The following is a 23,160-nucleotide window of genomic DNA, read 5'->3' on the forward strand; positions in this document are numbered from 1 at the left end:
GGAGCCTGTGCTCATCTACTGGCTCTCTGGTCCAGAACTGGGTATTTTGGATTTGGGGCCTCCCTAGAGTATCCCCTTTATACATTTTGGGTCAAGGAAAATGTGCCCAGGTAGCGTTCACTGTCCCTCCACTTGCCCTGGCCCCTGGCCAGCTCCTCCCTGTGGGCCTGGGCAGCTCTGTCAAGTGGCCAAAAGAAGGTGTCAGCTTTCAGACAAAGTTATTTTTATCCTTGGATGAAGGAAGTTAGGAACTGCTCTGTCTTCTAGAATGGGGTGAGGGGCAAGGATATGAGAGGGGCCTAGTGGTCTTCATTGGGGGGAAGGTGTGACACTAGTGAGAACTGGGGACCCAAAGAATAAATTCATACATATGGTCCATACAAGCCAGCAGATCCTGGATCCTGTGTGGATACCAGGAGTAGAGAGAGAGTTTCTGTTTTATGGGTCTTCTGCTCTCAGTGTTGTCACAATGGTCAGCAGTACCATGTGAGGTATGTGTGCCTCTGAGACCTTGGTTCTTCCATCAGCTCAGCCTTTCGCAAGTAGAGTCTTTTTTTTTTTTTTTCTTGGCCTGTCCTGGGGCTTGGACTCAGGGCCTGAGCACTGTCTCTGGCTTCTTTTTGCTCAAGGCTAGCACTCTACCACTTGAGCCACAGCACCACTTCCAGCTTTTTCTGTTTATGTGTTGCCAAGGAATCGGACCCAGGGCTTCTTGCATGCTAGGCAAGCACTCTACTGCTAAGCCACATTCTCAGCCTTCACAAGTAGAGTCTTAAGGACCCTAGTTAAGTGCTACATTTGAAGGGTGAGGAAACTAAAATTGAAGAGCTCATAAGACTTACCTTTTCCAAAGCCCCTACCATGGGCCACGCATCATGCTAGGACACTTGTCTTTCTGCTCTTAAAATATAGCTGACATTTAGAACTTAAATTAGTACATGACCTAATATATATATATATAGTGTTAAATTATCAAGATAATATTCATATAGCATTCAATTAACCATTTTAGCTAGCTGAGCATGGTTGTTCAAGCCTGGAATCCCAGTACCTAGGAGATTGAGGATAATGAGTTCAAGGTCAGCCTGAGCTATATATGTGAGATCCTGTTTTGAAATAAGATTAAATTTTTTTGGGGGGGGGGCCAGTCCTGGGCCTTGGACTCAGGGCCTGAGCACTGTCCCTGGCTTCTTCCCGCTCAAGGCTAGCACTCTGCCACTTGAGCCACAGCACCGCTTCTGGCTGTTTTCTGTATATGTGGTGCTGGGGAATCGAACCTAGGGCCTCATATATCCGAGGCAGGCACTCTTGCCACTAGGCTATATCCCCAGCCCCAAGATTAAAATTTTAAGGCTCCCAAATTGGTCATTTTAAAACCTAATTCAGCTGGTGCTGGTGGATCATTTCTGTAATCTTAGATCTGAGGATTGTGGTTTGAAGCCAACCTGGGCAGGAAAGTCCGTGAGACTCTGATCTCCAATAAAGACTACTCAGAAAAGGCAGAAAGTGGCGCTGTGGCTCAGGTGGTAGAGCGCTAGCCATGAGCACAAAGAGGCTCAGGGGCAGCACCCAGACCCCGAGTTCAAGTCCCAGGACCAGAGAAAATAAAAGATCTGTGGGTCTCAGATAAGAGGAATTTCTTCCATCTTCCCTACCATCAAGCTTGACATATAGGAGATATTTTATTTTTTCTTTTAATTTTTTATTGTTTTTGTTTAGGTGTTGGTGCTGGGGCTTTAACTCAGAGCCCTGTCCTTAAGCTGTCCTTAAGCTTCTTTTACTTAAGGCTAGAGCTCTACCATGTGAGCCACAGCTCCAGTGCTGGCTTTTTGGGTAGGTTAGTGGAGATGAGAGTCTCCACAGACTTTTCTGCCCCAGCAAATTTTAAACTGAGATCCTCAGATCTCAGCCTCCTGAATAGATAGGATTATAGGCATGAGCCATCAGCACCCGGCATAGGAGGTACCCTCTCAATCTCTAAATCTTGAAAAGTGTTAAGTACTAATAAATTTGACACACATATATATTATCTTCTCAGAATCTTATCTAAACTTAAATCCTGTAGACACATGCACTGGTGTCCTTCTCCCCATCCCCCAAGATGGTTACATGGACGAATATTCCCTTTTTCAACTGGGAGTTTGATATGGACTGCTATCCTTTTTTTTGCCTTGTCTTCTGGGAACCTCAACACCAAATGGGGTTCTTGATGGCAGGATCTGGATTCCATCTGTAATTCTTTGCTCCCTTATTTGGCTCCTCAACTGGATTTGTTTGCATTTCTGCTTGTGGTACATGTGTTTCTTGTGTGGTCCTCTGTGCGTGTGGAGGGCCACCTGGGAGCTTTTTTGGGATGGGCCTGAGGGGAACTTTGGAATGTGGTTGGTTGTTTCTGCCTTGCTGGTGGGAAGTGGCCGGAGGCGGTTCTTTGCACTGGTCTCTGAGAGGCTGGGGAGGAGCTGGGCATCCTCCTTCTGGCCGAGCTCTCTCTCACTGCTCCATGGCCTGGTTCAGACAATGAAGCCTTTCATGGAGCCTGGCCTGTGGCTGTGAGGGTGGGCGAAGGTCTCCTCTCCCTGGCCCCTCATGGGACTGCCTTCCAGCCGCCAGTGCCCTAGAGAAAGGAAGGGGAGGAAGTGTCACTATGTTTGCCATCTGCATACTCTAGGATTGGTGGCTTAAAGAAAGAATAAATTGGGCTGAGAATGTGGCTCAGTGGTAGAGTACTTGCCTGGCATGCATGAAGCTCTGGGTTCAATTCCTCAGTACCACATAAACAGAAAAAGCTGGAAGGGGCCCTGTGGCTCAAGTGGTGATAGTGCCCAGGCCCTGAGTTCAAGCCCCAGGACTGGCAAAAAAGAAAAAAGAAATTATCCAAGAATTAAGAAAAATATTGTAAAGGTGATGTACAGAGGGGTTACAGTTACATAAGTAAGGTGCTGAGTACATTTCTTTTTGAACAGTGTAGTGTTACCCCTTCCCCCATTTTCTCCTACTCCCCACCCCTAGAATTTTTCTATAGGGATTGAACAGCTTGCTTGAGGTTGTACAGCTAAGTTGTGGAGCTGGACTTGAACTCAAGCCCCCCTAAGGGCTGTGTGCATCCGGTGTCACGATGGGTTACTTCAGAGGCATCTAAGCCCACTCCCCACCGAGGCAGTCATGTCCTTTGTACCAGCTTGTTGCTCTATAGCCCTCTACCTCCTTTGTTTCTCTGGCTCACCACAAGGACTGCACTCTTCTCCTGGGTCTTCTGGGGTTTCTGGGGACACCCTGGCATGGCCCCCTGACTGCCCCTTCCATTCTGCTTTACCATCGCAGGCATGGCAGCATTCTCCCACCACTCCCCAGCACCCGGATTTATCCTTCCAGGGCCATCACCATTCCTGCTTTCCTCTGCTCTCTCCTGAGGCCTCTGCACCCCAGACTGCACCTAGTCCTCCAAGTTTAGCTCTGAGGCCGCCTCATTATTAACCCGTTGTTTTGTGCCTTCCATGGGTGGTTATGGGCACCTTTCCTGAGCGTGGCCTGGCCTCTGACCTGTGGAGGTGATGGGGTGGCACAGCCTGCTCAGTGTTGGGGTGGAGATGGCAAGACTACAGGTGCTTAGAGGCCCCAACCTTCCCTGAGGAAGGAAGGCCAGGAGGGTGAAGGGGGAGGAGTAGGGGGCCACAGGTCAGATAGTGGCAGACCTAGGGATTCCGATGGACATGGCATCCTGTCCCACGGCAGAGAACACAGCGAGAGTGGGAACAGCACTGTGAGGAACTGCACAGTCTACAAGTTGCTAGAGCAACTGCTGGTGCCAGTGGCAGGAACTGTGGTGGTGGCTGGGCCTCCATCTCTGACAGCAGTGGGAAGCCATCCTACCAGGCAGGGGAGGGGCCTGTTGAGGGGTTGGTCTTTAGAAAGGTCTGTGTGGTCCCCAGGGCCCAGTGGACAGTGTGGCCCTGTGATGGGAGGAGTTCCAGAGTTCAGAGGACTTGACCTTGTCACCTTGCAAGGCAGGATCTAGCTGGTGGCTGTGGTTGAGCAATTCAACTTTCTTTTGGGAACAATCCCTGTAGGTTCTGTGTGGAGGCTGGGAGGTGGGGGAGCACTTGGAGGCTGAGTAACTGTGGAACTATCCCCATCAGCAGTGCAGGAGTCTGTACCGGCAAGGGCAATGGGGTCCACTGAGCCTGTAAGGGGGTGGGATCAGTGGGACTTAGATACTGGTTGTGGGAGGAGGAAATGAGGATGAAGTCTATTGTCAGATTGGGTGACTGGGGCTTGGTCCACGGGACTTATCTTGACTTTCCATTGGTTGATTGACGCTGGACCAACTTTTTTCTCCCAGCTTTATCCCTAGCCTTGAAGGTTTGGCCACAGGGGCTCTCCTAATCTTCTGACTCAACAGGTCTGTGAGATGGCTCTGGCCAGGAGGAGGCACACAGAGCTCATGGTTCAGTCAGCTCAGGCCTAGTCTAGGACTATAGAATGTAGCCAAATCTTCTATGGCCTTGAGCCAGGGCCTGGCATGGTTGAGGTCTGAGAGAGCATGTCTGTGACCTCTGCATGCCCTCTGCTAGGGTCTTGGCTGTGTCAGCTGTCAGGGCGCTGCCTGCAGCTCAGGTCCTGGCTCCATCCAGCATCTCTGTTCTCTTGGGGGGAGTGGCCCCATTCAGGGGTCCCACTGGTGCCTCCTGACTGGGAGGCGTGGCCTGGCGTGGCCCTGGCAAGGGCAGACTGACTAGAAACTCAAGGAAGGGGGTGGACTCAGAAAGCCGGGGCCTGGAGCCACCAGAGCCTCTCTGTAGTCATTGCCTGTTCACCAGCCTAGGGTTGTGCCCTCTTCCTTTGAGAGGAGTTGAGGGAGAGTGGAAATGAGGTCCTCACTCTACTTTAGTCAGGGGCTCAGCTGTATTCGCATAAGTGCTGTGTTTCTGTACCATTGGGGGAAACAGGACTGCCCAGTTTCTTTCCTGGAAAGATTTGCATTCAAGTCTGCTTCTGGTCATCCCCCTGTAAGCTTTTGATGAGGTCCTACTGTGTGGCAAGCCCTTCAAGACCCACTTTGTGTTGAATTTTTGGTGTTTGGCCCTAGGGCCCAGTGTGCAAGAGGTGGTTGATGAATGAATAAATGATGGAATGAATGGATGAATGAGGCAAAGACACTGTTTTCAGGCATGTAGAATCTAATGGGAAGACAGGAACTTTAGCACAGGAAACAGGAGGCTCTTGGGAGTCAGGATTGACATAGGAGAAGGGGTAAAGGACAGGAACTCGGGCTGCTGCTGACTGCCGCCCAGGGCTCTGTCCATCCTCAGTCTTCTCACCTGTAAGATGGGCCACTGATCCCCAGTCCTGCCTTCTTAGTGAGCATCCAGCCAAGTGGTAGATATGGTATAGACTGACTATAGCCCAGGAACCTTGGTCCATTGGCTCCTTTTCTTCTACTGACTTGTCCTCTGTATCTTGCCTCCTACATTTCTTCAGCTCTCTCTCTCTCTCTCTCTCTCTCTCTCTCTCTCTCTCTCTCTCTCTCTAGGGCCTCTTTCTAGAATATTCTTCCCAGAAGACCAAGTAAATGTAGTCTGACTGCCTTCTCCCTCTACCCATTTCCATACCCAGAAAGTCAACTACATATAGCAAAATCCATGCAGGCCCCAACGCCCAGCCAGGCTGCAAATGCCTCGACAGCGGTTACCATGGCAATAAGCCCCATGGCTTGGACATTCTATCTACAAGAGCCTGAAAACTAAGCATCCTGACATCCCAGAGGCCTCCACTCAGGCCAAGAGCTCCTGGGGCCACTGCCCTCCTCTCCTTGATATCCAGCATTGTGTCTGACACTTGGGCTTTGGGAATGGGCTGTGTGTCTAGGAACCACTAGCAGTCCTAGGCCAGGAAGATCTGGTTCAAGTCCCAGGTCTACTACTTCAGGGATCAGGAATTTTGAACAAGTCACCTCGGTGTGTTTTGAGTTTATTGAATTAGCTATGGGACCCTTGTGGGAGAAATCATCCAAGGTATACAGAGTCCAACCAAAGAGCCAGCGCTTCTCTGTCCTGCAGCTGTGGCAGGCTCTTCCTGGTCATGATGTGTCCTAGGCCAGGGCTCTGGTCCCTTTATCATATAGTCCCAGGAGGATGGATAGCAGTGTGTGTGGTGGGTGGGAGCTCAGACTCACAGCTAGACATCTGGGATTTGTCATTTATCTGGGCCTCGTCGTTAAGATTAGGGGAATATTTTACTTGTCACACAGATTGATATGTACATTAAATTGAGTTAATATATGACAGTGCTTAGAAGGACACATGATGTGTTAGTGCTGTATAAGTGTTCACTGTGATTGTTACCACCATCACATAGTTGGCATGGCCATGAGGGTTGGAACTCAGTGCCTGGCTCTCCTTGTTTCTCTCACATGTGCAGGTGAGTTCAGCTCTGGAGTTCACAGTAACGACAGCCCAGAGAGGTATTAGCAGGCCCCTTCCATCTGAGGGACTGACAGGTATGGCCATTTTCTGTCTGAGATTTCAGTTTGAGGCCAGCCTGCGTTAAATAGGGAAACCCATAAAAATGTGAAACCCCATCTCCATAGGTGAGTTGGAAGGACTTTCTTTGCTGGTTCACCAGCTGGCAGCTATAGCAGCCCTGCCCTAGGTCAGACAGCTGGTTCGTGACCAGAACCCTCACAGTCAATAGATCTCAGAGCTGAAGGTGTAATGCCCACTGGAGGCTTTCTCCCACTGCAGCTCAGGAAAGAAAGAGCTGAGAGGGGCCTGTAGGGATGAAACCTGAGCTACAAGCTGTGGCTCACTTGACTGGAACAATTCCAGGCTCCACTGCCTCAGTGCTTACTCACCCACTGGGCCTCCTGAGTAGGAGGGGTACAGGGAGGGGAGTAGACTTTTCCTTCCTGCTTTTTCTCCCCAGCTCCTCTTTTTTTCCCTCCCACTCTCTCTCCCTCCCTCCTTGCTTGCTTCCTTCTTTCCCTCTTCCTTCCCTTTCTTTCTCCCTTCCTTCTTTCCTCCCTCCCCCTCCCTCTCTCCCTTCCTTCTTCCCTTCTTTCTTTCATCCCTTCCTCCCTCCTTCCTTGTTCTCTTCTTCCCCCAACTTTCTTTCTTTTTGATAGAGTCTCAGTATATAGCCTGGCTGGCTCAGATAGTCCTGTCTCAATGCTTCCAAGCTGGGATTGTAGACAGATGCCATTATACCCATTTGGCCTTTTTTTGTTGGGTGTATGTATGTGTGGGGAGGGGGGACAGGGCAAACTCTACCACTAAGCTCCATCCCTAGTATTCCCCTTTTTGGTTGGGCTCGTGTGTGTGTGTGTGTGTGTGTGTGTGTGTGTGTGTGTGTGTGTGTGTGTGTGTGTGTGTTCCTAGAGCTTGAACTCTTATCCCTAAGCTTCTTTGGCTAAGGACTAGTGTTTTGCCATTTGAGCCATATTTCTACTTCTGGCATTTTTTTCAAGTAAAAAGATGGGTTTATTGGGGAAGTAAAAAGTATACTGATCGGCCAGGGTTACTTCTGGCATTTTGGTAGTTAATTGGAGATAAGAGTCTCACAGGCTTTCCTGCCTGGGCTGGTTTTGAATGGCTATCCTCAGATCTCAGACTCCTGAGTAGCTAGGATCATAGATATGAGCCACCAGTGCCTAGGTGTGTTTTGCTTTTTTAAGTGTAGTCTGACAATTTCCCCTTTTAAAGTATTTATAACACTTACATTTTAAACATTTATAAGTGAACTATAGTTCAGAGGCATTAAATACATTCACATTGTTGGACAACCTCCACCACTAACCATCTCCAGAATGTTAATTCTTCTCAAGTTCAAACTCCTTGCTCTGTGGGCCCTGGGAACCAGTATACTGTGACTATGAACTGCTCTGAGGATGCCTACGAATGGGTCACCTAGTGCTCGTCCCATATGACTGGCACATCTCTGCACCAGGTCTCAATGCCCAGGGGGGCATAGTGGCTTCCTAGCAAGTGCAAGGCCCTGAGTTCAAATCCCAGTACCAAAAATCAAGATCAGTGCAGAGTAAAACTTTGAAAAGTCAGCCCACAAGCTGGAGAGAGAAAGTTAGATGCTCAGCACTCCTCTCCCCCAACCCCATCCCCCTATCTGAGGTTATCTTCAGCTGATAGTGTTGTTGGCTAGAAGGTGGGCACAGGAGGCATCCACAGAGTCCCTGGGCTCTGAGGCTGTGGCTGCAGGTAGTGGTCGCTCTCTGTGGGCTTGGTAGGAGGTGGCCCTGGGCTGCTTCTCATCTTCCTCAGGCCCTCGTCGTCCTCAGTCTTGGGGTGGGGCAGACCTGGGAAATCTGCAGAGAGCTGACTCTCCCTCCCACCTATCTCTAGGGCCTGGCCTCCATGTTCTCAAGCCGCACATCCCGGAAGTCAATCCCACGTGCAGAGGACGAGGATACCATGGTGGAGGGTGGGGGGTACCGGAATCCCACGGAGGTGCAGATGAGCCAGTTGGTGCTTCCCTGCCACACTAACCAGCGTGGCGAGCTAAGTATTGGGCAGCTGCTCAAATGGATTGACACCACGGCCTGCCTCTCAGGTGAGCCTGCGATCAGCCCAGTGTCCCTCACCCAGTGCCCCAAGACCCAGGACAGAGGACTTTTTCAGAGATGGATACTGTCTTCTAGTTGTCATACTTGTTCCTCCTCCTGGTCTTGGCTCATGCCAGTCCTGCCCACCTGAAGTGTCCTCTCACGTCACAGTGTTGGGGCAGCTTATACCTCATTCCCCTTCCACCCACCCCAGGCTAGCGGTTGGTAGTATCCAGGTCCCTACAGCCATATGGTACAGCCTTCAATGTGGCTGCTTCATGGGCTAGAAAATGTCAGGAGAGAGAAGACTGTAACCGCTCAATTTGACCTTATTTGGTACCTGTAATTCAGCCCACAGGTGAATGGCCCTGACCAAGTTCTGAGTGCAGGAAGGGGTTCCAGAGGGTGAGGGTAAGAGGGACTGAGGCCAGGAGGCCAAGGTGGGAGTAGGTAGGGTGCTCAAGCAGATATAGAAGCTTCTTGAGGAGGAGACACTCGATCAGAGACCATGTGATGTGGGGAGCGTGCTAACGACTGTCGTTCTTGTCCAAATGCCAGCGGAGAGGCATGCCGGCTGCCCCTGTGTCACAGCCTCCATGGATGACATCTATTTTGAGCACACCATTAGGTAAGCAGCCCCTTCTGCTTCATGGTCCACTTGATCTCCCAGCACAAGCCCAAGACTGTCCCTTCTGTCCCTGCTGCCCAGGCTGCCTGAAGCCTGACTTGACTAACGGATGGCCTTTGCATATGAGATGAGGGTGGCCTCAAAGGGGCAAAGAACCCATCTATGGGGTCTCTAGGACAGTAGTGGGATAGGGGCTGCCTGCTGCACAGAGTGGGTGCTTCCACCCATTTGTAGTTGGAAGTTGCTGAGATAATGTCACACCATTCCATCTGACTTTGGCCTCAGTTTTCTTATCTGTGAAATGGAAGGGATTAGATTGGGTCAGAGAATGTCTTTTTTTTGGCCTGGTGGTGGTGGTGTTGGATCTTGAACTCAGGGTCTTGCACTCTCACTTGGCTTTTTCCATTTAAGGATGGTACTGTACCACTTAAGCCACACCTCCCTGTATGGCTTTTTGCTGGTTAATTGGAGATAAGAGTCTCATGGGCCTTTTCAGGGAAGGCTGGGCAAGCTTTAACCTTCAGTCCTCAGATCTTAGCCTCTTGAGTAGCTCAGATCACAGGCGTAAGCCACCGGTGCCCAGCTTGTGAATGGCTGTTGAGCCCAGACTTGCATTCTCTGTGAGTCAGGGGTCACTGTTCTGCAGAGAGGCCCTAGATAAGGTCCCTGGGCAAAGCATAGCCAGCCACCCACTGTTTACACAGTGAAGAATTCATTGTGAATGTGGACCCTCCCCTTTTTTAAATGTAGTTGGGAGGTCTTGGAATCCTCCTACCTCAATCTTCTGAAGGCTGGAGTTATAGGCGTGTACCCCCATCTCTAGCTTTTCTTCTTTATTCAGTAATTGTTACTGGTTTGATAGCTCTTTATGCCACTGCACGGAGCTTGTTTCCCAGGACTTTGCCACTGGATCACTATCCTGTTTCTAAGAAGAAAGGTGCATGCTAAGCCCTTGGCCCAGGGCTGGCTGCAGGAGCTTTGCACAGAGCTCTTCTCTCTGGGTCTGCTCCTAAATGTGCTGCCTGTACCTAGGACATCAAGTGCAGAGGCCTTATCACTGCCTGAGTACTTTGGGTGTCACTATTAAGGAGAAAGTTTAGCCAATCCCTGTACCAATCAATTAATCATGACATACTTAAAATTAGTTTAGCACCTTTCTGGACCAGAGCTTTGCTGTGTTTGAAAGCAGAGTTTCCTGGAGTATAATCTTTGGGCCCAGGAGCCTCTAGTCTGCAGGAGAGGCAGATGTGAGAAATGTCATGTTCATGGGAAATAAGAAAATGGGCTGGGCTAGGAATATGGCCTAGTGGTAGAGTGCTTGCCTCGTATATATGAAGCCCTGGGTTCAATTCCTCAGCACCACATATGTAGAAAAAGCCAGAAGGGGCACTGTGGCTCAAGTGGTAGAGTGCTAGCCTTGAGCAAAAAGAAGCCAGGGACAGTGCTTAGTCCCTGAGTTCAAGCCCCAGCACAAGCAAAAAAAAAAAAAAAAAAAAGAAGAAAAAAAGAAAATGGGCTGTGGGTGCAGCTCAGTGGCAGAGTGTTTGCCTAGCATGTGCAAAGACCTGGGTTTGATCCCTAGCACATCAACAACAAAAATGTAGGACATTCCATACTCATAATGAGATCTGGTATGTGGCTGTTTTGTTATACTTTCCAAAATAGCTTTGATTTTACAATAGTTTCAGATTTATGTGTGTGTGTGTGTGTGTGTGTGTGTGTGAGAGAGAGAGAGAGAGAGACAGACAGACAGAGAGAGAGAGATTTCTGAATATAACCACTGTCTGTGAGAATTGGAACCTAGTGTCTGGTCTCCTTTGTTCTCATATATCCCACCCCAGTTTTCCTGTTATTGACTGATATCATACATATTTAGGGTACCCCTGACACAATTGATGAACCAGTACTGATACCTCCCTGCCCCCCAGTACTGGGTTTTAATTTAGGGCTTTCTTTCTTGACTAGCACTCAACCATGTGAGCCATGACTCCAGTCCAGCTTTTTGCTGGTTATTTTGGAGATAGAATCTTGAAAATTTTTCTGGACTGTTTTGGTTCCTGCTTCCCACAAGGATTTCCTCCTTAAGGAGCTGGGGGTGGAGAGGGCTCAGGTGCATGAAGGAGGAATGAGCCTGCTGTAGGGCCCAGTGGATCTCAGTGAGTCTAGGTAGAGGAGGGTGTAGTGGCAGGGAACCTGGAGAGGATCTGGGGAAGGAGGGCACACTGGGGAGGGCCTGGGACATCATTGGTGGCTGGAAAAGGCCTGGCCACACTTGAGGACAGTGGGAGCTTGTTTCTGCTTTGACTATTTAAAAATATTTCCAAATGAGCTCAGTTGCCAGAGACTCACACTTGAAATCCTAGCTATTCAGGAGGCTGAGCCCAGAAGATTACGGTTCTAAGCAAGCAGGGCAAAAAAAGTATGTGAGGCTCTGATCTCCAACTAACTACCAAAAAGCCGGAAGTGGAGCTGTAGCTTGAATGGTAAAGCACCAGCTCTGAATACAAAAGGTAAGGTTGAGTGTTCAGGCCCTGAATTTAAGCCCTAGTACCAACACACACACACACACACACACACACACACACACACACACACACACGTTCTCTCTCTCCCTCCCTCTCTCTCTCTCTCCCTCCATCTCTCTAAATATCTCTAGAGATTAAGAGCTTCCTTAAAACATGCTGCAATGCTATTACCACACTTAAAATAATTAACAATAACTTTTTTTTTTTTTTTGGCCAGTCCTAGGCCGTGAACTCAGGGCCTAAGCACTGTCCCTGTCTTCTTTTTGCTCAAGGCTAGCACTCTGCCACTTGAGCCACAGCGCCACATCTGGCCATTTTCTGTATATGTGGTGCTAAGGAATCGAACCCAGGGCCTCATGTATACAAGGCAAGCACTCTTGCCACTAGGCCATATTCCCAGCCCAATAACTTTTTTTTATTACTAACAGCAAAATGCAATCAGTTTTCAGATGCCCATGCTGACTTGTTTGTTTTTGTGCCAGTATTGGGGCTTGAACTCAGGACCTGAGTGCCGTCCTTGAACTTTTTGTGCTCAAGGCTAGCATTCTTCTGTTTGGGCCACAGCTCCATTTCTGTCTTTCTGGTAACTAATTGGAGATAAGAGACTCATAGACCTTTCCTGCCTGGGCTGGCTTTGAATCATAATCCACAGATCTCAGCCTCTTGAGTAACTGGGATTACAGATGTGAGCCACATATGAGTTTATTTTTTATTTTGCTTTGTTTTATACTCATTTTTTCAAGTCAGGATACAAATAAATTTGCAAGTCAGTTGGTTGATACAGCTAAGTCTATTTTAAAACTGTTGATACTCCCCTCATCCCTGGAACCAGCTCTCACACTCTTTCTGTGTCTTTTTCTTGAAATTTATTTGTTGAGGAGATCTGGTCATTTGCCCTTGGAGTGCTCCCTGTATCCTTTGGGTTTTGCTGTTAGCATCACCGTGTTCCCCTGAGAATAAATAGTCTTAAGGAAGGACCAGATTTATGGGGTCACCTCTGCATGGTGAAGAAAACCTGGAGGTGTTGGGGAGCTGGAGTCTTAGGGGTAGTACTGAAGAGGCTGGGCAATAACCCCCATAGGAGGTAGTGTGAGTCCTGGGGCAGTTAGTAAGGAAGAAATGTCCAAGTGTGCGTCTACTTGGCTTTGAGTGAGCTGGAGAGAAGGAAAGAGAGGAAGAGGGAGAAGAATCACAAATTTATCTCAGTGTCACAGTTTGTATGAGTGTGTGTGTGTGTGTGTGTGTGTGTGTGTTTCAGGGGATAGAACCCAGGGATTCAGGAATGCTAAGCAGGTGTCCTACCACTGAGCTACAACCTCAGCGTTCTTGCAATGCCACAGAAAAGTAGACTTTTATGTTTGTTTTATTTTAATTAGTTGATTTATTTTTGTGCTGGGCCTGGAGCTTGAAGTCAGGACCGTTCAACGCTAGGGCTCTACCACTTGAACTGTACCTCTACTTCAAGCTTTTTTAGTAGTTTAGGGGAGATAAGAATCACATAGGGGCTGGGAATGTGGCTTAGTGGTAGAGTGTTTGCCTAGCATGCATGAAGCCCTGGGTTCATTTCCTCAGTACCATATAAACAGAAAAAGCTGGAAATTGTGCTATGGCTCAAGTGATAGGGTGCTAGCCTTGAGCAAAAGAAGCTCCAGGACATTGCCCAGGTCCTGAATTCAAGCCCCAGGACTGGCAGAAAGAAAGAAAGAAACTCACAGACTTTCATGACCAGGATGCCTCTGAACCAAGATCCTCGGATCTCAGCCTCCTGAGTAGGGAGGATTACAGGAATGAATCATCAGCACTTAGCACAGACTTTTACAGCATCCCTCTGTATCCATGGGGAATAGTTCCAAGACCTCCAATGAACCAGTGGATGGTACCAAACCTACATGTACTGTGACATTTTCCCTATAATGCATAACCATGATAAAGTTATATTAGAGGCTATAAAAGATTAATAACTAAGGCCAATAATAAAATAGCATAATTATGATAATATACTTTAATAAAAGTTATTACAAGTTAAACATAGTTTATTTCTGGAATTTTCCATTTAATATTTCCAGACCACAGTTGAGTATAGGCACCTGAAACTGTGGACCATAAAGCCAGGGAAAATGTGGGGAGAAGTGGATGCACTTTGGACACTATGAGAAGCTTGCTTTATCTTTTCTCACTTTTTTGTTTTGGTTGGTCATAGGGCTTGAACTCAGGGCCTAGAACCTATCCTTGAGCCCTTTTGCTCAAGGCTAGCACTCTACTACTTTGAGTCTCAGCTCCACTTTTGGTTTTCTGGTGGTTAATTGGAGATAAGAGTCTCACAGACTTTCCTTCCCAGGCTGGCTTTGAACCCCAATCCTCAGAACTCAGCCTCCTAAGCAGCTAGGATTACAGGTATGCGCCACCAGCATCTGGCTCTTTTCTAATTTTTTTTTTTTGCCAGTCCTGGGCCTTGAACTCAGGGCTTTGGCACTGTCTCTGAGCTTCTTTTGCTCAAGGCTCTACCACTTGAGGCACAACACTGCTTGCGGCCTTTTCTGCTTATGTGGTACTGAGGAATCGAACCCAGGGCTTCAAACTCCTAAGCATGCCAAGTGCCAGTGGCTCACACCTGTAATCCTGCTCAGGAGGCTGAGATTTAAGGATTGTGGTTTGTTGTCAACTGGGGAAAGAAAGTCTGTGAGACACTTATCTCCAATTAACCAGCAAAAACCAGAAGTAGAGAAGAAACTTGAGTGGTAAAGCACTAACTGAGCAAAAAGAAGCTCAGAGACAGTGCACAGGTTCTGAGTTCAAGCCCCAGGACACACAGACACACACACACACAGACACACACACACACACACACACAGAGCACACACCAAAAAAACCCTTTTAAGCATATAGAAAATTGAGTAGTAAAATGGTCACCATTACTGAGATCCAATAATTAGCATTTTGCTTGGTTTGCCTTATCTATGGGTGGATAAATAACAAGGCAAAATATTTTTCTCTTGCTCTGAACTGTTTGGAAGTGAATTACAGATATGGCACTTTGTCCTTCTACATGTCTCCTGCAAATGATCTTCCTCTATGTCAGTGCCCCTAAAGAACACTCACTGAACTCGAGCATACACACTGGGGAAACTGGTGTGACTCCCAGAGCCAGGCCTAGGACTGGCTGAGTCAGCTTGCCTCTCTCCCCATTCTTACAGGCACAGGCAGTGCACATGCCCTCTCTGTACCTTCCTCACAAGGAAAGACCATGAGAGGTGATGTGACTCTTAGGGTGTGACAGTCAAGGTTGAGCAATATGGACTCCAACAGGCCTCTTGGACTCACTGCAGCCTGTTGATCAGCAGGCCCCTGGGAATGGAGCCTTCCAGGCCTGGGCAGGAGATAGCCCTGTGTGCTGCATGTTCACCAGCTGAGGTGCACAGAGGTGAAAGGGCTGCTTGAGTCACACGGTGACTGGCCATCAGCCTCCTCCCCCCCACAGCCCATCAACTGGGCATGAGCTGGGCAGCTGCTGCTTCTAGTCAGGCACAGGGCAGCGTGCTGGCTCCCAGGGGATGGGTGCAGATGACGACAATGATGATAGGCTACAGCTGGAAAGTGTGGGGCTGGTGGCAGCCAGCACAATCAGCCTAGAATCCTGGCTCCGTCACCTGCGAGCTGGGTGACCTTGGAAAAATGGCTAACTTCCCTGATGTTTAATCCCTCCTAGACCTACCTGCCATACTTGTTTTGAGACTCAAAAGTGGCAGCACATAGCACTTGGCAAATAGTAGACCTTCTTCAAATGTTTCCTTTCCCTTTCGAGGCCCTGAATTCAGGCCCTAGTACTACCAAAAAAGAAAACCTTTCCATGTCCAACCTCTTGCACTTAGTAGACATTCAATAAATGTAAGTGTATTAATTTAGCTGGCTACTGTTTAGGGAGGACCCACCATGTGTTATTTGCTGAATCTCAAGAGTCAAAGGTGAGCAAAATACATGGCCCTTTGGGCAGGTGGCACACTCAGTGGTAGAATGTTTGCCTGGTTACAAGGATCTGGGTTTGACCCTCAGCACTGAAAGACAAATCCAAAACAAAACCAAAGCAAGCGACATAGCCAAATGGTCATTGTTGCAATGGATTCAAGGTCCGTGGGAGACAGAGGTCAGCCTATGACGAGGAATGTTGGAGAGTGACTGGTGTGCAAGAGGGGTACCCTGAGGAATGAGCCAAGGGCAAAAAGAGGTTCAGCGCTACCTGAATGGGGAGGAGAAAGCAGGAAGGGGAGAAATGAGCCACATAGCCTCGTAAGATGGCTGCTGACACTGGCTGGCTGGCTTGGTGACATCAATGATGTGAATGTGTTCTGGAAGCCTCTGGCCAGGCTTCCTGCAGAGGCTAGGGGTATCAGAGTCCTCTGTCCCCTCTCCTGTCCTGGAAGGCTCACCTCCTGCTTTCCTCTCTCCAGTGTTGGCCAAGTGGTGAATATCAAAGCCAAGGTGAACCGAGCTTTCAACTCCAGCATGGAGGTGTGTGGGGTGGCCCTGCCTGGGGGTGGGAGATGGCTGTCCTCCTCTCTGTCCTCACAGCCCCTGGCTCAGAGTTCTGAACCATCTGGTAGGGCTGTGAGGACCCAGAACCTTCTGGGCCAATGCTCTATACCACAGAGGGAAAATAAGAGATCCAGGAAGGGAAGGGGACTTAGCTCAGGCTTCTGAGCTTCCCGGATGCTGCCAGAGCCCAGGCTCTCAGTCAGTAGCTGGTGGTAGTAAGTAGTATAAGAGTGGAGGCTGGCAGAGCTGTCTGGTCCAGGAGGCCAGCGGCTGTAGTGGGCTAGTGCATTTCAGCCATTATCTTGCCTCCCAAGGCCTCTGCCCACCCTTCTTAGAGTGGTACTGGGGCCCCTGTGTTGTAGGTAGGGAACGTTCACTAGGAGCACTACAAGTACAGGGGAAGGCTTTGGGTCTAGGTGGCTTCACCTAGCCACCCAGGCTGGACAGCAGAGGCCTGATTCTGCCCATGGGCACCCCTCAAATATCCAGGTGCTTCCTAGGCACCTTAGGCATCTAAATATAGCCAACGTTTACCTACTGAATCCCTTGCACGAATAGGGGCCCCATGTTAATCCTCTCAGTAACTTTCCAGGGTGGCTGTGACCCCTCCAATTTTCCAGATGCGGAAACCAAGACCAGAGAAAGCAAGTGAGTTTCCTAAGGTCTCCTGGAGCCAAAGACAAGAGCCAGAACCAACTAAGGTCCCTGGCCTTCCACATCTGGCAGATGACAGAGAAACCTGTCACTCAGGCTGAGCCTGGGTGTCACTTCCTGTGTCCTGTAGCTCAGGGCCTCCCTCCTCCCACCTGCCTGCTCTTTCTCTCCAGGTGGGCATCCAGGTGACCTCTGAGGACTTGTGCTCTGAGAAGCAGTGGAGTGTATGTAAGGCCTTAGCCACCTTTGTGGCCCATCGGGAGCTCTCCAAGGTAGGTAGGTGGTGCCTCCTGCCACTGTGTGCTACCTGTCATGGGAGGCCAGGCCAAGGACCCAGCTCCCAAGGGAGGGTCCTCTGCCATCCCTCCTCCTTCTCCTTTCCTCCAGCTCTTCCTACACATCTCACATTAGCAGCAGGATTCTTCTAGCACCCCTCATGTTCTAGTGACCCCCTATTCTCTGGATCTTTACCTGCAGGGATACTTGGAAGATAAATATGATGTGTTAGGTGAAGGTAGAGGCAGGAAGGTAGATACAAAGGAGGGAGGCCCTGAACTTCCTGGCAGCCTGGGCAGGGGGGTTCAGTCTCAGGTATAAAGCAGGTCTAGGACACAAGTCCTTGTGCTGCCTTAGAAAACTTGTCCTAAGTCAGATGCTGGTGGCTCCTACCTGTAATTTTAGCTACTCAGAAGTATGACATCTGAGGATCACTGCTCAAAGTCTGCCCAGGCAGGAAAGTCCATGAGTCCAGAAAACTGGAAGTGGAGCTGTGGCTCAACTAGTAGAGCACTAACCTTGAACACACAAAAAAATCTCTGGGACAGTGCCTAGGTCTTGAGTTCAAGCCCCACTACTGGCAAAAGAAAAAAAAAGCCCCAAACTTGTCCTGAGTAGCCCCCACTTGTCCCCTGGCCAACAGGTGAAGCTGAAACAGGTCACACCAAGGACAGAGGAGGAAAAGACTGAGCACGGTGTGGCTGCTGAGCGAAGGCGCATGAGGCTGGTCTATGCAGACACCATCAAGGATCTCCTGGCCCACTGTGCCATCCAAGATGGTGAGCAGCCTGTGGCCTGTGTGCCTCCTGCCCCCTTGCCTCTCGTCCCCTGAGCCTGTGGGTGGAGAGGAGGAATATCCTAGGGACCTCTGCCCCCTGGTGGTCTCAGGACTCCATTAGCCCTTTGGGCCTCAAGGTCTGGGAAAGCAGGGTGCCGGGCCAGCGCCTTGGGTGATGAGGGTGGAGTGGAGGTATATGGGAATCTCCCTCAGAATGACTTTGGGCCTCCAGGAGCTAGAGAATTTCAGAAGGTAGTATTGATATTTTTTAAAAATTGGTTTTGGGGCCAGGAATTTGGCCTACTGGTAGAGTGCTTGCCTAGCAGGCAGGAAGCCCTGGGTTTGATTCCTCAGCACCACATACATAAAAAAGCCGAAAGTGGCTCAAGTGGTGGAATGCTAGCCTTGAGCAAAAAGACCTCCAGGACAGTGTGCAGGCTCTGAGTTCAAGCCCCAGGACTGGCAAAAAAAATTTTTTTTTGTTTGAATTCAACCAAGGTCTGGTGCTTGCCAGGCTAGCTCTCTGTGCAGCATGAGCCAGACCTGCCTGCTGCCATGTGAGACTTAGAGGATTTTCTTTTTGTTTTTCAGCATGAGTCCTGGGGCTTGAACTTGGGGCCTAGGTGCTGTCCCTGGACTTTTTTGCTCAATGCTAGCACTCTATCTCTTGAGCCACGTCTCCTACTTCTGGCCTCTGATTGTTAATTGGAGATTGGAGATTCATATGCTTTTTTTTTGTTTTTTGCCTGGGTTGGCTTAGAGCCATGATCCTCAGATCTCAGTCTTCTGAGTAGCTAGGATTACAGGTGTGAGCCACCAGCACCCAGATGGATTTTAAAAAATATATAGACACAATGTATTTGGATATTATTCACTCTTCAACATTCTCCCCACTCCTCTGTTTCCCCCTCCCTGCAAATAATTCCAATTACAATCAAGTTCTCTCTCTGTGTGTTGTATGTGTGTGTGTCTTTCTGTGTTTTTAAAGTCTAGATTCCAGAGATCTACAGGATATTTTAAGAGCATTTGTGTTTAAGTGTATGCATTTTTCTCTAAGAAGATGCATTTAAAAAGAAAGACTCCTTCCTGTCCAAGAACCCATGTCCCCTCCCCAGAAGCAACTACTGCTACTTGTTTTTGCTTTTTAAAAAATATCTTTCCAGATGCATTTGCTTCACCTTTTAAGTATAGTATATATTACTTAGCTCTCTATTTTTACCCCAGAGGGACATGCTCTGTGTCTTAATTCCCCCTCCCTGTGTCTCCTGGGACTTGTTCTGTCTCAGAACCTGCCAGGATTTTCACAAAGAACAGGAAAGGTGCTCTGACAGAAGGTGTTGTCTATCTAAGGCCCAGAGATGGGAATTTTGGGCTTCTTTACCAATCTCTAGAATGTTCCCAATATGAGTTCTTCCTTGAAACCAAAGAGAGGCAATTTTAGGAGAAATAAGAGAAAAGTCAGGGGCCAGGTGCTGGTGGCTCACACCTGTAATCCTAGCTGTTCAGGAGCCTGAGATCTGAGGATTGCAGTTCAAAGCCAGCCTGGGCAGGAATTTTCATGAGACTCATATCTCCAATGAACCACCGGAAAACTGGAAGTAGAGCTATGGCTCAAAGTGGTAGAGTGGTAGCCATGAGCAAAACTGCTCAGGGAAAGGGCGCAGTCCCTGAGTTCAAGCTCCATGACTGACCTCCCCCCACCCCACCCCCCCAAAAAAAATCATTCAGGATGGGAGGGAGAGCTACTGAGTATGGAACTGAGCACTTTATAGCCACGCCCACATGCCACCTTCACTCAGTCCTGTGGGCATAGATTTGACATCTGGCCATTAGAGATGGGCAATTGAGGGGAGTTGGTTCTGTCCGAGGTCATACAGCTGGTGTGGGCTGGCACTGGGGTTCAGTCTGTGATGCCTTGTCTCAAGGTACAGTGACAGGCCGGTATCCTCCCATTCCTCACCCAGAGCTAGCTTGTGTGTGCCCATGTTTACTGGGCACTGAGTAAAGTAGAGTCCCAGAGTGGAGAGAATGATGCAGCTTTCAAGGAGGATCAGCTCTTGAGGATCGTCTCACCTTTCTACCTCCTCTGTGTGTCCCTTACCTGACCAGATCTGGACAGCAGGGATTGCAATCACATGGTGCCAGCAGAGAAGACACGTGTAGAGAGTGTGGAGCTGGTCTTGCCCCCCCATGCCAATCATCAGGGTAACACCTTTGGGGGTCAGATCATGGCCTGGATGGAGAATGTGGCCACCATTGCGGCCAGGTGAGGTGCAGCCCACAGCCTCTTCCAGGCAGATTCTTCCTCATCTCATCGGACCGTCTGGCTCAGGCCCTTCCTCTGTGGTTAACCCCGGGAGATACTGCTTTCAACAATGGCACATGGGGCAGCTTGGGCCATGAGTGTGAGGAGATTTCAGAGGAAGGTGAAGGCCTGGGTGGTCAGAGAAGGCTTCCTGGAGAAGGTGTGCTTCAACAGGCCTCAGATAACAAGTAGTTAGGTCTTCCATGTAAAACAAGTGGGGACACTGAGTATTAAGGTGTAAAGGAAAATAGTGACACCATTTACCTCCACACTCTGCCCCAGGCTTTCTTCTGTGACCTAAGCTGAGCTCCTCCCCAACCATGCACATAGACCTCAGTATTCCAAACCATGCGATGGGACTGCCACTGAGCAGATCTGTCACTGGTTGGGAATGGGTAATATGTATGGGACTGAGGGGGCCTAGGGCAGGAGGAGGCTGGCCCAAGCTGGTGGCTGAAGCACAAGTTATTTTCCCTGTCTCCTTCAGCCGGCTCTGCCGGGCCCACCCGACACTAAAGGCCATCGAGATGTTCCACTTCCGAGGCCCCTCCCAGGTCGGGGACCGTCTGGTGCTCAAGGCCATTGTGAACAACGCCTTCAAGCACAGGTGAGGGGATGAAGAAGGGGCTGTGGGCACGTCCTGATGTAGTAGAGACTAACTCAGACTTGTTGGGAGCCCTGCACCCTGCAGACTCGGGCTGAGCCCTGCTCATTGCTTATCATTCCTTGCACACTGCCCAGGCGCAACTGCCCACAGTGCCAAGTGAGGGCCCTTCCTCTAGAGTCCCCAGGGCCTGGGCCTCTGTCTCAGAGGGTTCCGCATACCCACTGTGTTTCTCTCTCCTCTGCTCTTGCCACTAGAGATGCCAGGCTTCTTCTTGTCATTGTTCAGACCTCTCCCCATGTATTTACTAAAGTAAGAGTCCCCAGAGGCCTTTTCTTTGGATTGAATTCTAATACCTTCTCCCATGAAAGCTGACTTTAGGTATAGATTTTGGTGATTTCAGAGACTGTCACGGCATCATTAAAGGTGGGGTATCTGGAGCCAGGCTGCTGGGACTCAAGTTTGACTGCACTGTGTGTGTGTGTGTGTGTGTGTGTGTGTGTGTGTGTGTGTGTGTGTGTGTGTGCTGGGGTTTGAACTCAGGGTCTGGGTGCTGTGCCTTAGGTTTTCTTTTTTTTTCTTTTTTTTTGCCAGTCCTGGGCCTTCAACTCAGGGCCTGAACACTGTCCATGGGCTTCTTTTTTGCTCAAGGCTATCACTCTACCACTTGAGCCACAGCGCCACTTCTGGCCGTTTTCTGTATATGTGGTGCTGGGAATCGAACCCAGGGCAAGCACTCTTGCCACTAGGCCATATTCCCAGCCCCTGTCCCTTAGGTTTTCACTTAAGGTTGGCACTATACCACTTTAGCCACACTCCTAATTCTGGCTTTTTGCTGATTTGCTGGAGATAAAAGGAACCTCATGGATTTTTTTCTGTTCAGGTTGGCTTTGAAGTATGATTCTCCAATCTTGGCCTCCTAAGTAGCTAGGATTGTAAGCATGAGCTACCTGCACATGACTATCCCTCCTCCTCCTCCTCCTCCTCCTCCTCCTCCTCCTCCTCCTCCTCCTCTTCTTCCACTCCTCTACCTCCTCCTCTTCCTCTTCTTCTTTTCTTTTGTGGCTGTCCTGGGGCTTGAACTCAGGACCGGGACACTGTCCTAGAGCTTTTTTGCTCAAAGCTAGTGTTCTACCACTTGAACCACAACTCCACTTATGGCTTTATGGTAGTTAGTTGGAGATAACAGTGTCATGGACTTTCTTGCCTGCGCTGGCTTCCAACTGCAATCCTTAAATCTCAGCCTCCTGAGTAGCTAGGATTCCCTTGTGTATATATTATATATAATATGTATATTACATAAATATATAAATTATTATATATATTACACATATAGTTATTTCTGTGTGTGGCTTCTTGCCCCGGCTGGGCATGTTTCTTCACTGTTATGTCCCCTGGGCTGGGCACACAGTAGGTGCTCTGCAAGCACTCGCTAATAACTGTAGACTTCTAGGTTCCTGCAGTGGGCTGTGGTCCGGTTTGCTGTAAGAACTGCAGGAGGGTGTGTGTCCATAGTTGGTGCATGTCTGTGTCCCTGTGTGTGTATGGACAAGAGTGGGTGTGACCTGGGGAGGGGGGCAGCAGGACTGCAGCCCTCCTTTCTTCCCTGTCCCAGCATGGAAGTGGGCGTGTGTGTGGAGGCCTACCGCCAGGAGGCTGAGAGCCATCGGCGACACATCAACAGTGCCTTCATGACCTTTGTGGTCCTGGGTCCTGACGACCAGCCCCAGAAGCTGCCCTGGATTCGGCCCCAGCCTGGGGTAAGTGGGGGCAGCACCATGACACCCCACCCTACTTCCTTTCCCTCTCTGCCCAGAGGCGACGGGGGTATCCCCATCCCTGCCAGGCCCTGGGGGAATAAGGCACTCGCTCCTCTGCCAGAGCACAGGTAGCTTTGAGTAACCATGAGTGCGCTGTGAAGGAAGGCACCTCACTCTGCCTGGCAGAACTCTGAGCTATGAGCGGGGTCTGGCCAGTAGATACTGGGTGTTAATAACCCTGCACAAATCTGCAGAATAGGGAACAAGGCTGGCTTCCAGACCAGAGGGATTCAGAGCCTCACCCCTGACACATTCTCATGGGTCCTTTAGAGAGCTTTAGTCCCCATCTGTAGGCATGGCTGGTTGGTGGAGGGGAGTGGGAACTGTGCCCAGCACTGTCCGGGCACTTGTCTGTCATGTTCTTGAGTGATCACGAGGCGGGGGCTGCAAAGGTGGTGGTAGGTAGAGGTAGGCTTTTAGGAAGGGCATCTGAGTTCTGATTCTGGCTCTGTCCCACACTCCATAACCTGGAGCAAGCCCCAGAGCTCT

At 49.5% G+C, this 23,160-nt stretch overlaps 1 protein-coding gene across 2 annotated transcripts in view; it reads left to right on the forward strand.

Annotated features, from left to right (window-relative positions):
• The window catches only part of Acot11 (acyl-CoA thioesterase 11), a 45,271-nt gene that overhangs the window by 14,327 nt on the left and 7,784 nt on the right, over positions 1 to 23,160 (forward strand). The window contains exons 1-9 of one of the 2 annotated variants that reach the window (XM_048351392.1): positions 7,654 to 7,941; positions 8,352 to 8,559; positions 9,110 to 9,179; positions 16,150 to 16,210; positions 17,062 to 17,160; positions 17,808 to 17,943; positions 20,052 to 20,208; positions 20,735 to 20,854; positions 22,467 to 22,611. In XM_048351392.1, coding sequence (XP_048207349.1) covers positions 7,918 to 7,941; positions 8,352 to 8,559; positions 9,110 to 9,179; positions 16,150 to 16,210; positions 17,062 to 17,160; positions 17,808 to 17,943; positions 20,052 to 20,208; positions 20,735 to 20,854; positions 22,467 to 22,611 — 1,020 coding nt within the window. In that variant the 5' untranslated portion in view covers positions 7,654 to 7,917. Of the gene's footprint in view, positions 1 to 7,653; positions 7,942 to 8,351; positions 8,560 to 9,109; positions 9,180 to 16,149; positions 16,211 to 17,061; positions 17,161 to 17,807; positions 17,944 to 20,051; positions 20,209 to 20,734; positions 20,855 to 22,466; positions 22,612 to 23,160 lie in introns of those variants that run through there. The other variant, XM_048351390.1, reaches the window with a different exon arrangement.

Source organism: Perognathus longimembris, chromosome 7, assembly GCF_023159225.1.
Source record: "Perognathus longimembris pacificus isolate PPM17 chromosome 7, ASM2315922v1, whole genome shotgun sequence".
NCBI lineage: Eukaryota > Metazoa > Chordata > Mammalia > Rodentia > Heteromyidae > Perognathus > Perognathus longimembris.